General features: G+C 40.3%; 1 protein-coding gene and 1 non-coding gene across 2 annotated transcripts; both read left to right on the forward strand.

Annotated features, from left to right (window-relative positions):
- Positions 1 to 83, forward strand: trnal-cag (transfer RNA leucine (anticodon CAG)). The gene has a single exon. It is a non-coding gene; the product is annotated as a tRNA-Leu (tRNA).
- Positions 84 to 5,633: 5,550 nt separating this feature from the next.
- LOC130531688 (homeodomain-interacting protein kinase 3-like) lies at positions 5,634 to 7,582 on the forward strand. Its single transcript, XM_057043808.1, has 7 exons — positions 5,634 to 5,642; positions 5,733 to 5,924; positions 6,015 to 6,196; positions 6,288 to 6,383; positions 6,701 to 6,776; positions 6,940 to 7,088; positions 7,180 to 7,582. The coding sequence occupies exons 1-7, from the start codon at positions 5,634 to 5,636 to the stop codon at positions 7,580 to 7,582; spliced, it is 1,107 nt and encodes a 368-aa protein (XP_056899788.1).
- Positions 7,583 to 16,621: the final 9,039 nt, after the last annotated feature.

Raw genomic sequence — 16,621 nt, forward strand, 5'->3', positions numbered from 1 at the left:
GTCAGGATGGCCGAGCGGTCTAAGGCGCTGCGTTCAGGTCGCAGTCTCCTCTGGAGGCGTGGGTTCGAATCCCACTTCTGACATTTTAGTAGCTGTTGCAAGAAAAAAAGCCTCTATGAAAATTTCACAATAATATCACGTATCCACTGGTTAATTGCTGCCTTTTAAATAATTCAGAAAGTCGAACAGCAAGAACAAATACATCAAATACAAATAAAAGAAGGAAGTATACAAAGCCTGAAGTTTCATCCAAGTGGAAAAAGAAAAACAGCAAATTCTTTGCAATTCCGCAGTGTCAAATTTCATTTTCACTTTCTATGTTGCTGCCATATTTGCAAGGGCATATCTTTTCAAAACAAGAAAACAGAGAAGACAGACATGAATCGGACACTGTTCAAATGTTAAAATCTGCAAAGCAGACAGCTCACAGCTGGAGAATCATTCAAATGGAACATTTTCCACTCCAGTTAAGTGCTTCTGCTGCTGCTGGTTGTTGGGGGACTCAAAATAAAAGTAACACGGTGAGCAACATGTGGATTCTACTAAAGCCCAAACATGGTGGAGCAGCCAAGGTAGAATTGGAGGTTGTTCCTCCAGAGTTTTGGAGGTGAGTAGGCTCCACCTTGCAGTAGAAACATGACGCTGCGAGAAGGCGAGGTGGATGGTCACTGTAACCAGATCAGACCTGTTACCTTCCTGTTTATACCAGCCTGCATGTGCAAAGTGTTTTGGAATAATCTGGTGTGAAGGGAGAAGTTGCCAAACAAACTGTGGGGAGAAGATCGATAAAAATGTTTTATATCTTCAATAATAATTGGTTTCAAAGTTTTGGATTTGATAACTTAAAAAGTTATCAAAAGTTGATAATTTACACTGGGCTAATCAAAAACTGTTTTGCAAAATTAGCTTTTTTAAATGAAGACTATCACATGAATTATAATAATTCATGTGAATTTGAAAAGCTTAAATCCAGAACATTCTTGTCCAAACAAATGGAGGAAGCCAAAGCAGACTTTCTGAAAGAAATTTGGCTGGAATGAGCCTATAAAGTGCAGATGATAAAAAAAACCATGAGCCCGTCCCATTATGAGCCAGGTTCAACAGCACTCCTTCTTAAACGGACATTGCAACAATAATTAATGAAGGTCTAATTTTTTTTTTTTTTAAAAACAAAACCTAACAACCGTGTAACATCATCAAATCCCAAAACAAATGTCAGAAAACACTCCCAGAACTGTGGAAAAGCCATAATATGACTTACGACGTGGCAAACAACATCTGTGCTGCCTCAGCTTCCTCAACACCCAGAGGGTTTGATTAAGTGAATGGTAGAGCTGCTAAATGCTGTTAAATCATGTTCCAAAGTTACAGGCAAGAGGAGGCTGCAGGGCCACCTGAAAGCACACATTTCCTTCTGGAGAGTCTCCCAGATGTGATACAAGCAAAAAAGCCATTGTGGCTTTCACACTGTCCCACACTGAATTTAAAGAGAAAAAAATGGACCTGAAAAATGAAAACACATTCAAAAAAATGTGCAAAAACTCTCAAATGCATCATTTTGCTTTAAAAGGTCATGTATACTTTATTGTAAACTCTAAGTATCTACTTTGGTCCGACCAGAGTTAACAAGTAGCATTTGTTGACCTCAGTGTACTTTATGAGTTCACTCAAATTGTAGGGCACATTCACGACAACCGCTGAATGCAACTTTATCCCCACGTGTGAGACATACATCAAGGCGTTTGGAGGCGTTCTGACAGTTATTGGGATGCCAGTACAAAGGCCAAAACGCCATGTAAACTCAAACGCTGACTGTCAACAAGGAAGGAAACACTGCCATAGAGGAGCTGTGTAAACAGTGTCACCCACATCTAAAGCCCGCTGTGTGGTGCAGTGCTGACTTAATATGCTGCCTGAGCTAAAAGCTAAATAAGGAGTTGAACTACAAAATCAAGGAGATACGCCTTGAACAACTTGACATGCAGATTTCAGGAGATGTATTAAAAAGAATAATACTATAGGACTGTGTCCATTCAGCCGTGACATGTTATTTTGGGGGGATATTGTCAGGGAATATGACTCAGCAGCTACATTCCACCATATGGAGGTAAAGTGACCCGACGATGGGGAGTCCCAACCATGGGGCCCCTGTATTTTCAGGAAACAAGGCTAATTATCTTAACCTTTCCTCTCGGTATGGGGAACAGATTGGAGCGCTGAGGTCATCGTCAAGCATTCTCTTGGGACAGAGGGAATGTTTGCCCATTGCATTTTTACATGGAGAGTACATTATGGGAAAACTCAACAATGTCTTTCAAATCATGATTGTCCAAAAACAAACCTGAGTGTTACCACCTCTCCATTCAGGAGTAGAGTCACGTTGCTTTGCAGGATTATGCAGCAGAAATCACAGAGAGAAAGTGCTGAATATTATTTGGCCTTCAGGGTGGACAGTGCCAAAAAAATCAATTAATCCAAATCCATCCTTGCTTTCAGATGGGAAATCACTTGCAGTGAAATGAAAGCTGTGGCCAGTGCAGCTGGAAAGTTTCAAAGTTGCATTTTCTGCCCGAATAAAAGCTCCTGTGACATCTGAATGTGCAGCGGAGCGTGTGGATTTGTCTCATGCATTTGAGGGAACAAATCAGGATGTGAAATAAACCGTGGGAAGCAAACAAAGACATTTAATATGTATGTTGCAGATGTGTGCTGTGCAAATCATTAATCTGCAAAGACACAACCTGTCTCCAGAGATTGAGAAGTACCACAACGTCCCTCTACTGTCCTCAATCTGAGGAGACAATTTTGTGTATGTCTGGGACAAACCAGCACTTGTCTGCACTCGACACTTGTCCATCAGGGGACAAAAGCTTCCAACAGAGAAAAAATCTAAACTACTTCAGCAGATAGTATTCTTTAGTTTTACTCTAAAGAAATCTCAAGAGAGCTTGGAATGACAGAAGTTACAGGAATACCCTCATCAGGATTGATACTAGCTTCTACTTCTGGGTTAATGTCTACACTGCTGCAGCAGAACCTACAATTAAAACATGTTGTACAGAATGTTGGTAGTTGAACATGCCTGCAAAACAGCAGAATAATATCAAGACCAGACCTCAGGTTTAGTGATATCCCGGATAAAACAACCTGCCAAACCTCTCTGTCTTTGCAAGTCAGTACACGGTGCTCAGTGAATTATTAGAAGACTCCACACACCTCGTAGGACATACCCAGAGTCAAGGCAGGTACCAACTCCAACCTGACATGGTTGAATAAATATCTTTCTGAAGAACTGTCATTACTCACCTATGAGCTATTTGTAACATCGCTTTGCGTTTGCAGTTGCCTCGGGATAAGCTTTCCCTCTCCATCACTCAGCTCCAGTAAAGGCGTGTCACTGCCCTTTAAAGCTCCTGTATACATTAAGAGGTGTCTGTACAGGCATGTTGCATGCAGAACACACAAGGCTAAGACATCATGTTCTGGTGGGAGTCAAGGGATATTGGGGTGAAGCTTTCATACCTCTGCTCCATTGGGCTTCCCATATTTTGTGCTATTTTGATTAACTGGAGTTGTATTTTTAATTACAGTGACAAATGGTGCACCAGGCGCAGCACAATAAAATGTCCCTGCACTTCAACCACGGCTTTTTTCCAACTGGGGAAAACATTTTTCTTCCTGACTCATAGAGCTAAAAATGATAAATGACTAATGCATTCCAGTTGAAGTGAGAGGAGACCCCCACTCTGAAGACACAAAGGGCTGGGTTACCCATCTGTAGAAGCAACTGGAATATCTGGGCCATCCATTTTCTTTGCCTGTCCGTGACTCTGGAAAGAAAAGGCTCACATCCTAAAAGAAAGTGACATCACCAGTGTCTGCATTTGTTCCAACCTTTGATTCCAGTCTTTCAAGCAAGAATTTTTACAGAAGTTAATTACCAACTAAAAATGTATTTTTCTTTTTTTTTGTTCAGCAGAGAATCATCAACATTGGACTTCCATCCCAACAGATAAATCAGACAATAATGTGACATCCTGCATCTTATAATGTCCTCATGTAAATGAAACCTAATTGATTATACAGGGAGGGGAAATTACTAATTACTCATTTCTGTTCTGACCACATCTAAACCGATGTAGACTGAAGCACACCAGAAGAGCTGAGAGATGCTACATCTATTTCAAGGGAACTTCAGTTTGTCTAAGGGGTAATAAGAGAAGCTGTGTATCAGGTGAAACATTTAAAGGTCCAATAGCATGGGACCAAGTCACCCAACTACCAACTCACAGAATAAGGAAAGCAAACGTGTCTCTGCAGCCCACCCAGTGGTAAACCGGGGCTCAAAACAGGCTGCTCAGATTCAGTCTCATCTTTGCAGGAGTTATTTGCATAGGCCGGCCCCCTCCCTGCAGAACCCCCAACCCCCACACCCCCACCCCCGGAGTTTTTGCACAAGACCACACCTCCATACACCACCCTGCACACCATCTCTCTCCTTATTCGCATTAAAAGCTGCAGACAAGTAATTTGCACGTCACAAGAAAAACTCATTGTGGAACTGGCTTGCAGTGGCAGTAATTCTGCACCATGGGACCTTTAAATGTGAGCTGCACTTGTCTGTGCTTCAAAAGAAAACAGACAAATTTATTCAGTTAAGGAGCTGCCATGGCTTTTATTTTGAAAGTCAGCTATGTGCCATAACTGAGTTTATTGCATTTGATTTAGAGCAACTCTGTGATGTCACAAATCTATATATAATGATGTATAGTGTAGGTTTCCCTTTGATCAAAGCCCCTTGGCATTGATCTTTGGAAGGTCAAAGTCCCACCGGAATCTGGAAGATCACAAAAATATGTTCTTTGGCCAATTATCAACAATTCCTGAAAATTTCATTTAAGTCTGTTCATAGCATTTGGAGTTATTTTATATACAGATATCAACACAAAGGGACAGCAGCTGGTACACAATCTTCTAAAATGTTACAATATAATTCCTATTCTCTTTATAACATAATGAAAAAAAGAGATCAAAGAAACATCAAAGCTACTTTCTCTTCTAAGTTATGCCTTTCATCATCAAATCAAAGACTTTCTATACTTAGTTATCACCAACAGCATTGTTGGAAATTCAGACTATAATCATATTCGTTGAACGTATTTGTGATCTGGGGCTAATGCAAGCTTGAGGTTGGTTTAACGTCTTGGTAGTGAGATCCTTTTGATAATTTACAAAAGGACACCCTGTAATCAGCCCCTTCATTTAATGCACACAAGCTTGTTCCTATTCTCTTTGTTTTTTTGGTGTATGCATGACATCAATACATGAACATATGATAAATATTAAAGCTGCTATTAAGCAGAACCTGGCTGCATTTGTATCTGCCAATCTTGAATGTGGCTAACAACCCTATGCTGCTCTCCTCACAGATATGTCGAACATACCATCTGCTCAACCCACAGGAGGAAGCCACTTGGTTCCTGGAAACCTGCTTTACTCTAAGTCCACCACTTACCTGGTGCAGTCCATTCTTGGAGAGGGCTCATTTGGCATTGTTGCCAAATGAGGACGAGAGACAACAAAAAGGTTGCTGTCAAAATGATTAATAAAAACAAATCTTGAAAAACCAAATGATGCGAGAGGTGAGTGGCAGTTACTGTATGGAATCTCCCCCACCATCACCCACCCACCCTATGCACAGGGTTTAATCAAATGAAAACCTGTTTCCACAGGTAACAACCCTTAATAAACTGCAAAAGTTGGACATTGACAAGTGCAACATAGTGCGGTTTTACACAACGTTTACTGACAGGGGATTCAACTGCCTTGTGTTTGAACACCTGGACAGGAGTCTGTATGGCTTTGTCAAGCAGCGACCTTTTCACCATCTCCTGCTGAAGGCAATCAGCATGATTGTCCAGCAGGTATTTACTACTGTGTTCCTATCTCCTTTAATCATTATTAATAGAATCTACCCATCGTTCCTGTCTTACCATCACCTCATGCCTTCACAGCTGGCGGCTCCACTGGAAACCTTAAAGTCCATTGGAGCGATGCACTGTGACATCAGTCTGCCTAATATGATGCTGGTCAATCATGAAAAAGAGCCTTTCCGAGTCAAGCTAATAGACTTTGGGCTGGCCCATGAGGTGTCATATGTCCCACAGGGCTCAACCATACAGAAGTGTAATTACAGGTCACTAACTAGAGCATGTTTTAAATTCAGCAGATGAGTGATTAAGTTTGGGGGGAAACAGCCTCATTCCTGTCACCATTTGACCTTGCAGGGCTCCAGAGGTCATGCTGGGTCTGCCCCTGACAGAGGCTATAGACATGTGGTCCCTGGGCTGCTTGGCTGTGAGGCTGTACCTCGGTGTCAGACTGTATCTTGGAAAAATGGAGAAGGAGATGGCAAGAACTTGCTATTTTCCCGTTTCTGTTTATTGCACATGGTTTCATTTATTTTATTAAGTTTCGGGGGTTTTGCGGTTTATTGATAGTTTTCATCAAATTATTTTGATGAAAATTTGAAATCAACATTTTGTTTCACTTACAGATGAACTACATGCTGAAGACATAGGGTCAACCATCAGACATGCAGCTCAATGCTGGTGTGAAAACTCAACTTTTGTTTTTGTGTTTGTGCACCGTTCTACTTTACTTGTTTTCACCTCCAAACTCTTCTGCTCTGTTGACAAAGGAAAATTACAAAACTGAACAAGAGCTGCGCAGGATCAAGAGAAGGAGAAATATCATCTCTGGATGACCTCAAACAGGTTCGTGTTTTCAAGGTATCTTACTGAACACCTGAATGGCCTTTCTTGTTCCTCCAGCTATCTTCTATTACTGCTTCCCTGTGGGGGCAGGCTGGAGCCTGTCCCAGTTGTCTTCTGGTGACTTCCTAGCTGTAATTTTAATTTGTTTTATTTGTCATTCCAGGACTTAAAGGAAGGTGGAGAAAAGAGGGATATCCTCCTTTTTGTAAACATACTGAAGAAGATGCTTCAGCTTGATCCCGCCGGAAGGCTTACACCTTCTGAAGCTCTAAAGCATAAATTTGTCACCCTGCTCTTCCCCCTCTGCACCTCGTAAGTTAATTGTTGCAGCGTTGACCTCCAAACCTCAAAGATAATATTTTACATGAAGTCATTGATGAAATTTTTTTTTTTTTTTTTGCAGAGGTCAGTCCTGGGATGAGTCCAGGTGTGCTTACCCAGCACCATCTACTGGCAAAACAAACACTGTGAGCCCACAGCCCAGTCCAGAGTCCATGGCGGTGACTCGCCCTAAATCGGACAGAAAACGACAACTTGAAAACAAAGTTACTGGTGAGATTTCTCAGGCTTCAAAAAGAGCCAAACTGTCAGCTCATGCTACCTCTGCTGTGGTCCTGAGCAAGAAAGACCACATCGGGGGGTCAAACAGCAAGAGGGTTGAGCATCATCTACCCTTTGATGCTGTATCGACTAAAAATGTAGGCGGTAAAAGGAAGAACGCTCATGATGAGGAAGGAAGTATTGATGACAGATCTGATCAAGAGAAGAAGAGGAAGAGGTTCTCTATGACAGCCAAAGACAAGTAATCTGTCAAAAACAACTTATTAGCATTCAGGATGATTTGACAGCAAGGAGAAGAACCCCTTTCATGCAACAACTGTCAACATTCTGTCAACAGTCCATGGAATCTCCTGGAACTATTTTCATTTTAAATTGTCTAATTTGGTCATTTCTGTTATTCTGTCTACATGTGAATGTTGTCTACTGACTACTAAAGTGTTGTACAATAAGCCAGATATTAAAACAGCTTTAAACCACAAAAGCGTTATTGTACAAATGTCGCAGAACTTGGTGAAAAACCTTTTTTTTTCATTTTCCAGTATTCCATGAGACTGTTACACTCATTTCACCTCTTCAGTACATCATGGTAATCAGAGAAGGCTTCATTACCAGAAGTCTACAAGGCCTGGAAATTTTCTGCCTCCGTAGGCAGAACGGCCCTGCTTGTGGTCGCGGGGGCTTGGATGAAACGCTTGCTATTATATCACACCATAAGTGAGCATGGTCGAGGAGAAAAGTTTACATTTTTCATATCAAGGAAACAAAATAGCATGCATGCAAATGCAAAAGGGAGGTTCCAGTTGTTTGTGGCCCTAAAAATTGGAAACACATGTCTGCAGCTCTCTGGCTGTAAGCTCTTCGGATTTTAGTTCTGGCTGATTTTTATGAAAAACCCCAGCATGCCTTAGCAAAATGTGACTGAGTGGATGCTTTTTTAAATGATTGTAGTACATGTGTTCGTCTGATGTGATTGTAAATCAAAGTGTAACTTTGCATTATTTCTTAGAGAATGAAGGAGCCTAACCTCCATCCAGCACAGGCTAAAACACCAATCTTTGCCTCTATTCAGGTGTGAATTTTCCTAGTGGGACGGAAAGAATATTCAAGTCTCAGTTAGCAATTACTTTCTTGAAATCAGGAGGAAAGCTGGAGTCCACTTATAGACAGTTGTTGACAGGCAGTTGTCACAGCCCTGAGTGGACTTTGAAGACAGAAACCTCAAGATACAAAGGCTCAAAATACTTAATCTATTAACTGCATTATCTGTCCTTGCATAGTGAGTTGCTGGATAACTGTGGGATCTACTGGTGAACTGATTTTCTTCTTTCTTTTAAAGGTCTTTGCCCCACCAAATGTCAGATGCATTAAAAAAATTTGCTTCCAGAATCCAATTTGAGTTGACAGCTGTGCTAAAAGCCCTTTAGACATAGAGAATATGAAGAGCTTCTAGTGTATAAGGGCTGTGCTGCACTCAGCACATGCAAGTTCAATCTTGCTCCATGTATGATGCTACAAAAATGACAGATGGGCATGATAATATATGGATGTATGGCTCCTGAGGTAATTTCTGACATAGCTTTCTGTAGATATTAAAATCTTGAGTGGATGCTTTGTGAAACGTACATAATGAAAATAATATGGATTCAATCAGTTTCCACTAAACAGTGGCTGATGTGTTTGTGTCTCTTCCACAGAATTATTTTGGATGCATCTTCTTTTTCTCAGGCTGGTTATGGCCAAATATTCTTGGTCACCCTGTCTTCCTGTGCCCATTAAGCATATATTCAATGAATTATGAGTAATGGTTAAACCCTTATCAACTTTAATGCAAATGCAAGTTCTACTTTGCAAAGATATGGCGTGGTCACAGAATGAGCTAAATAAAATTTTTCAAATGACAATTATGACAACTTTACGTTTGAACTGGGGCTCCATTTTGTCTGACAGGATGCACCTGTAAAATCAGATTTTACCAAACCACTTCCAAAACGCTAATATGCTAACCAGTTGCAAGTGGCGCAGTCTTTTGTTATAAGGCATTCATCTAACACCCAAATGGACCAATATTTGGTTGAAGGAAAGATAATATATTCTTTTAGAATAGGTATTAGGTTATATTTATAAACCAGCTGGATGCTGACTGGAACGTTGTCCTCCATAACATTGCTGCTCTGCTCATATTGTAGGAGTAGGAGCAAATGACCAATGAAAGCAAATGAATGAGCTTTTCCACCTTGTGCTCACTAGTGGAATCCTTCCTTAGCTCTGGTAGTTCTTACTGTGGGGCTTATTGTATTAATCCCTGATGTCATAACTTGCATGTTTTAAAAAAACATGAGAAAAATATGTTTTGCAACTGTGTGAGTTATTTTAATTATGCCTATTAAGAGACAATATCAGTTTATGACACAAGAATCATATGCTTGTTTTGTAATATACCTAGTTAGTTCACAATATTCGAGGGTTAATATGTGAGTAAATCTATGCCAGTGGTTGTAATATTCTCTAAAGAAACTGGATGAGCTCAACAGAGGTGGTGTCAACACCACCTCCATCTGTTGCGTCTCCCATTCAGACCCTCCTCCTTGATTCCATGGGAACTCCATCCAAAGAGCCAGATAATAATTCAATTCTGATTGCATCTAGAGAACACAAATAGGTCAAATATAGCTAATACATGGACATTTTGCAAATTTAAAGTATACAAATACACAGCAATTATAAATTCTAAAAAGGTTCGGCTAAAACTATTGCTTCTAACATTGAATGGTTTTAAGGCACGTTTCTGCCGACCGTTTTCCCCCTTCTCGTGCCTCTCAGCTCTTCTGTCTGGAAAGTAAACAAAAGTCCAAGTCCTGCACTCAAAGGCAGGACTTCCATCCCCCTCAGAGATAGCTCGCCAATGACTCATGCTCAGTGGCCTCAGTTCTCCTCACATTTTCCACAAGGTGCAAATCATTTCCCTGCAACCATGTAAAACCAAATGTACATGTGGTCAGACATTAGCCCACTCTGAAAACCTTCATACCACTATTTTTTTTACTCCTGTGGTTCCAGTTCTCTGAATCTTCCTGCTGATTTCAAGCAGCAACATGGTTAAAGATCACTAAAAAGAAGCAGCCTTCTATATTTGAAGCACGCTTCAGCGACATTTCAGACGTTACCTGATATCTTAAATCTGAAGATGTTGGCCGTTGACACAAACAGGTCATTATTTTTTGGAACTTTCTGCTCGGTTCAACCTTTGGCCTTCTCGCAGTACTCAGGAAATCCCTTCCCCACATTGTTCACTCTTTGCCTGAAGGAGCTTGTCCAGAATGCTGACTGATCTGTTGTGTTATGACGTCTGTCTTTGTGACCCCGCGATAGTTTTTCTGTTTGTGAGGTCTGTTGGGACTTGTTGTGATGGACGATGCATGTAGGAGCATTCATCATCACTATGAAGTCACAAATTTAAAAGAAAAAGATCAAAGAGGTATAAGCTATTCTCTTCTTTGTAATTAAAACATTGTAAGGGCTGCATGTTCCCTGCTTTGCATGGCTCCTCATTGCATGTCATTTTTAGCGCCTTTAGGTTTGTGGAGACGTTTGCTGAAATATCATCAACAGTCTCATATCAGTTGTCCGATGGCCACAGATAACCTACTCACCCTTTGTGTCTTTCTCACCTCAGCGGTCAAATGCTCAGTTTCCACCGATGCTGCAAACTTGACTCGCCTGGACTTGACTCTGGATTTTGCTCCTTTTTCATGTTGAAGGCTTTGCATTGTGATCCAGATACTTTCGTACCTCTCCAGAGATTTCAGGTGATCTGAGAGGACAGTAAACATCATGTAAACCAGGCAGAGTTGAGGCCACTGTGTTCACCCATTCTGTCTGTTCGCTAACAAAGGTGTCTTGATAAAACATTAAAAAAAATCAAGATACAATAAATATATGTGTGAATGAAGTGAAATGAAATACTTCTATGGTATTACGTTATCCTGCTCTTCTACTTCACTTGAGTGTCTACTGAACATGATAAACATTAGTTTGACACAGTCATGTGTCAGTTGAAGGCTAGTTGCATCACAATTCTCTTAAGAAAACAGAACACAACCTCATTTAGTGCCCCAGACAACAGTTTATACATACATGACTCTAACATGGAATTTATGGTCCAAACATGCAGAATGCTGAGATCCTGGATGAAGAACTTTACTAGTGGAAGGGCTCAGGTGTAGGTTACAAAGTTTTCTTTACTTAGCCCTCTGAGAATTGTTAAGCCTTGAGCGAATATGCTGTAGCTTCTAATTGGGTTTGAAAATGTTTTGTCTCAAAATTATTGCAAAAATACATTTAAAATTTTGTGCTTTGTTTTTTCCTGTAAATTTAGAATGTATGAAATTATATGTATGAAAGATTTATGACAAAATAAGGCAGTTATCCATATAGATATAAAAATAGTGATTTATCTTTATTAATTAATATAGAGGAACAACTAATAAGTCAGGAGAAATCACTTTGTTTAATTCCGCCAATTAGTTGCATGTTTCAGTTAAACATATTCTGGTTCACTTTAAATAATTGTGGAGCTGTTATGAACTTTTGGCCAGCACATGTGTTTCAGTCTGTTAAGGAAATCATGGTTTTTTTTTTAAGTCGCTGATCTTGTCTCGGTGTTATCAGCCTGGATTATCTTTTGGGCTGTGGGAGAGGAGGAACCGGGGTGAGACGACTTTAGCAGATGATCCAGAACCATGACATTGAGGAGGAAGTCATCACAGGTTTGGCTGAAACGGAGGGAGGACAGTTGAAGTACAAGCAGGAGATAGCAGGGTGGCGCTTTTTCCAATTGGGAAGTCCAAACAGCAGCTGAGAGAATTCTGTGAAGGAAAACAGCCCTACCTACTTATGAATATTTCTTAATGTCCTGCCATCTATGCTCATTGCCACTGTTTTTAAACAAACAAAGTCTTGGAGGTGAGATAAATAAGTCCCATTAAGCACAAACTAGCAATGGAAAGAAAATCTGGTTTACTAAATGTACAATGATTTTTTTATTTTTTTTTTAAAAACATACTTATCACATATGTAGAAAGTTATTAATGGCTTGGCTCCAGCTCCTAGTACAGACTCCTCGCTCGCTGGAATGTACCATGAAGTCTGCCAATAATTTTCTCCTTGAACTTCCCAAACATTCAAAGACTGTTCTGCAGACTTTGTAGCCATGCCCCTGAAGCAACAGTATGAGAATGGCGCATTCTGCTTTGTTGTGGAGGAGCTGTCAGAGTATTGTGTGCACTTATTAAGAGGGGACAGACAACAGGAAATGAGAGGAGAACCAGATGAGTGTTAAGGATGGATGTAGTTTGCTGAATTACTTGGAAATCTGATGAACACAAAATGAATCTGGTGCCTCTGAGTTGTAATAAAGAATGTAGATATAATTAATTCCCAGGTCAAGTTCCCAGCTGTGAGATTTCAGGTACCCACCAGTTTAAGAATTGTCCCACAGAATTCTCTAAACCATGAAGGACAGCATTTTACACTTGGCTACATGTGCATTCCATCTGTTCTGGCACACTTCCTGTTCACAACCATGCAGCAGTTTGCAAGAAAGCAACAGGAGGAGATACGACTTGTAAATCAGAGATTGTGTAAACCGAGTTGGTGACTGGTTGAAGAGAAGTATGAGCAACACTGCCTGATTGACTTTGAACGTCGCTTTGTTGTTAATCTTAATTGCCGTATTTGTCTGGTGTAACCAGAGTTGAAGACACTAGCTAATGATTTCCATTCTGTGGCAGCCCAGAGCCAAAGTCGCGGGATTGCATCAAAAACATTGCAAATGTTGTGTGAACATCAAGGCTGTGTGGAACAGCAACGTAGCTCAGCCATCATATGCCTTTCTGTTGGACAGCCCGCCAGTTTAAAGTGCCAAAATCTTAACACTTTAAAGTTTCATAATGCTGAATATGCTTCCTCAAAAGTGTCTGTGAAGGGAAAGCCAATATGTAGCTTAACTCCTCCCACTATGAAAGTGGGAGGAGTTAAGCTTGAAGACGACAATGATGAGTTTGGGTTTAAGCCATCGCATGAAATAAGGAGGAGTAAGAATTCCCCTCTAACAGAACACATCTTATTTGTACAATCATTGTTTCCATTGTTAAAGCTAATGAACACATAAACAAATGCCATAACTATATATTACAAAATATCTACATTCACTGAATTGACTCTGAATTTTTGATTCCCTAATTTTCCACACGATGATTTAGCGTTGGGTGATGGCTGCATGCTTGGCAGCATTTCACCTCTGCGTCTGTTTAAGCAAAGAATTTCCTTCTGAAAATCTACCCACACTGTATCTTCCTCTAAAGGAAGTCAGTCTTTTGATCCATCTATATCCTTCTATGTTTGGTGATTGTTACTGTATCATCAATCTGCACTATTTTAATCAGGAAAAATAAATAAATAAAAGGAAGTCTCGAGAATGTTAATATTATTTTACAGTCTGCTCAAAGAGAAGGTGAATTAAGGCAGGAAGCAAAGCTCAAATTTGGTTTGAACTAGTCCTCGTGTGTTCTTAATGATCCTGGTGATGACAGCATAATGTTCCTGATTTGCTGATGTAAAAGAATCCAGGAGCTGTAGATTGATTCACTACCTGTGGTCAAGATCCTTCAGGAAGTAAGACTGAATGAAAAACTTTTCATATTTTCATTGTTAAGTGCATGTTATTCCTTCACTAAGTTTTCCTTTGAACTAACTGCAAACCTCCATTTTGAGGATGACTAAAATTATTACGCTACAACAGCTTGCTAACAACACAACTGAAAGCATAGAGAACCTCCAGTCACAGGACCACTTGCAATGCCCTGGAGAATGTTATCATTTAAAAAAATACTAAATTAAGTACACAAGATTTTGCCTGTGCAGTGAATTACAGTGTGGTCTCACTGTATATTCCACTGCATACAGTATATTCTAATTTACCAAACATGGTAAATTAGAGTACTTCTGTTTTAAGCAGACACAGATTTCCAAATAAAGAATTCAGTTAGTTTTATAGGTCAATGCTAAGGCTCTCTGAAGTGAAATTAAACCATACCAGTACTTTAAGGATTTTACCCTTGGGAAAGTTGCCCTGCTGCAGACCAAATGACCTCGCTCCTAAAATCAAATTCCAGGATTGCTTTTCATCTAAATAAGGAAGGAAAACTGGATTATAACTAAGGGCTTATTAAAGGACAGCTGGGGATCTCTGAATGAGCTGTAAAATGAAATGGTATTGGTGGTTTTAAATCTTGTTTCATGCAAGATTTTTGGAAATAGACCACATTGTTTCAAAGGTTCTGAGTGCACAGTCATGCACTTTATTTGTCCAACCAATCCCTTGGAAAAACTGTGTAGGTGGTGTCAAAACACCGGTTAACTCAGTTGGTCTTTCAGAGTAACCTCCCTCCCCGTTTCTGTCGTACAGACAACAACTGGCAATGTTTGTGATATCATGGAGTTTCCTTTTTCTCCCCCACTGTTTCCACTGATGACCCACTAACACGTCTCGTCAGTGTGGCTGCAGAGGGACTCTGAATTGGCTGAACTGGTTTTTGGGCAGGACAAGAAAACAGCTGTCTTCCTCATCAACCTTGCTCGGGCCTCCCCCTCCCCCGTAACACACACACACACACACACACGCACGCACGCACACATGCACACACACACACACAATCTGATGGGAAGCCAATCACCTGCTTTTAGCACCTTGTGAGCATGGCACCCAGCTGCTTCCTGGTAAATGCTTTAAGGTTACTCGTGTGCAGCAAAAGTCAAGAATTACTTGTTTTATTTTAAGAAATTTAACATGTACAGTAAATAGTGCCAGGACACATGAGCCCTTATTATTATTATTAGTAAATCAATCAATATCAGATAAAATAAACACAATTTGGTCATGCATGATTCAGGAAGCTCTTCCAGGTAGTCGATCCATGTGTCACCAAAATCAAGTATATGTAACATTAAGTGAGAGATGAGGTGAAAAACACAGTTTTCTGATGCTCTCCTAGATGGGAAAGTAGTGAAGAAGCACCTACACCATGGCACTGAAGCAATGAACAGAGTCACCATCCATTTTTGGCCACAGTCTGAAAAAGATAAACCGCACAGGCTCCCGTGTCAACACTGGCCCAAATACTGATGGGACATTTTCACTTAGAATATTTGCTATTTATGTGTTTACATTTTCCCCATAACTTTCATTGCAACAAAGCACCATTTCAAAAGAGAAAAGCTGTAAGAACTCAGACATTTCTGGTCATAATGACAAAAGGTCAGCATCTAGGAATCGTGCAAGGGATCAAGACTGTTTGTTCTGGTAAGTTATAGAACTAGTGCTTCAGTCTTGTCTATTTTCAGAACCTACCAAGTTGATCCTGCAAGTGCACAAAAATAAGACAAACATCCTTTTGGATTCTGTTTGAGTTGTTTTCTTCAGTTTCCTAAAAATGCACCAATGGGGTCTTTAAGAACATCTCAGAGGACCAAACTACAAAAGCTTCTTTCATGTGTTTGGCGGAAAATGGGCTCATCTTTCCCTGTTGCCTCACTTGGCAGAGACTGATTCACCAAGGTAATTAAATTGGACTTTTTTTTTTTAACCATAAATATGTGAATGTACTCCACACATGGGGCAGAATAAGATCTAGGTAGCCTCCCTGATGATCCATTAGAATGAAATCTCTTATTAGCACAATGGATTCCACATTCTAGCAGCAAGTCAGGAGGAGTTGACCCCAGATTTCTGTCTTCTTTTTTTACACCCTGCTCCCAGGATCATGACCACCCACCATTCCTGTCATTCAGTGTCACTTTGCCTTTTCTCTCTGTGCAGCCTAAATGCCTCGGAAATGCAAATAAAGTAACACATCTGAAGCAAACAAACTGACAATCTTTGAGTGAAAAACACACGGAGACATTTTGTCCTTCAAACACAGCAGAGTTATAAGTTCTATTCCAACTTTTATTTGCCCTGTAAAAGAGGGATTCTTGGCTTACTGTGTCTCCCTTTTGGTGCCCCAGAGACAGCAATAAAACAGCACTTTTATGATTTTGCTTAGCGACGACGTTAGACACAAAAAACAATATCAGTGATAGTTTCACACAAGAAAATAATTTTGTCCCTTATCTCTTCTTTTGCATCATTTCTTTTCGTTGCCTTTGGGAAAGTTTCAGACAAGATACAGAAAGAGATTCACTGGAAAGTATGAGAACTTGTGAACATGGGTGTAGCTCTCCCACAG

The sequence above is a fragment of the Takifugu flavidus genome, chromosome 1 (genome assembly GCF_003711565.1).
Source record: "Takifugu flavidus isolate HTHZ2018 chromosome 1, ASM371156v2, whole genome shotgun sequence".
NCBI lineage: Eukaryota > Metazoa > Chordata > Actinopteri > Tetraodontiformes > Tetraodontidae > Takifugu > Takifugu flavidus.

Coding starts and splice junctions, on each gene's coding strand:
- LOC130531688 (XM_057043808.1), top strand. Junction 6,197..6,287: donor ATACAGAAGTGTAATTACAG/GTCACTAACTAG, acceptor TTGACCTTGCAG/GGCTCCAGAGGTCATGCTGG. Junction 6,777..6,939: donor CTCTGGATGACCTCAAACAG/GTTCGTGTTTTC, acceptor TTGTCATTCCAG/GACTTAAAGGAAGGTGGAGA.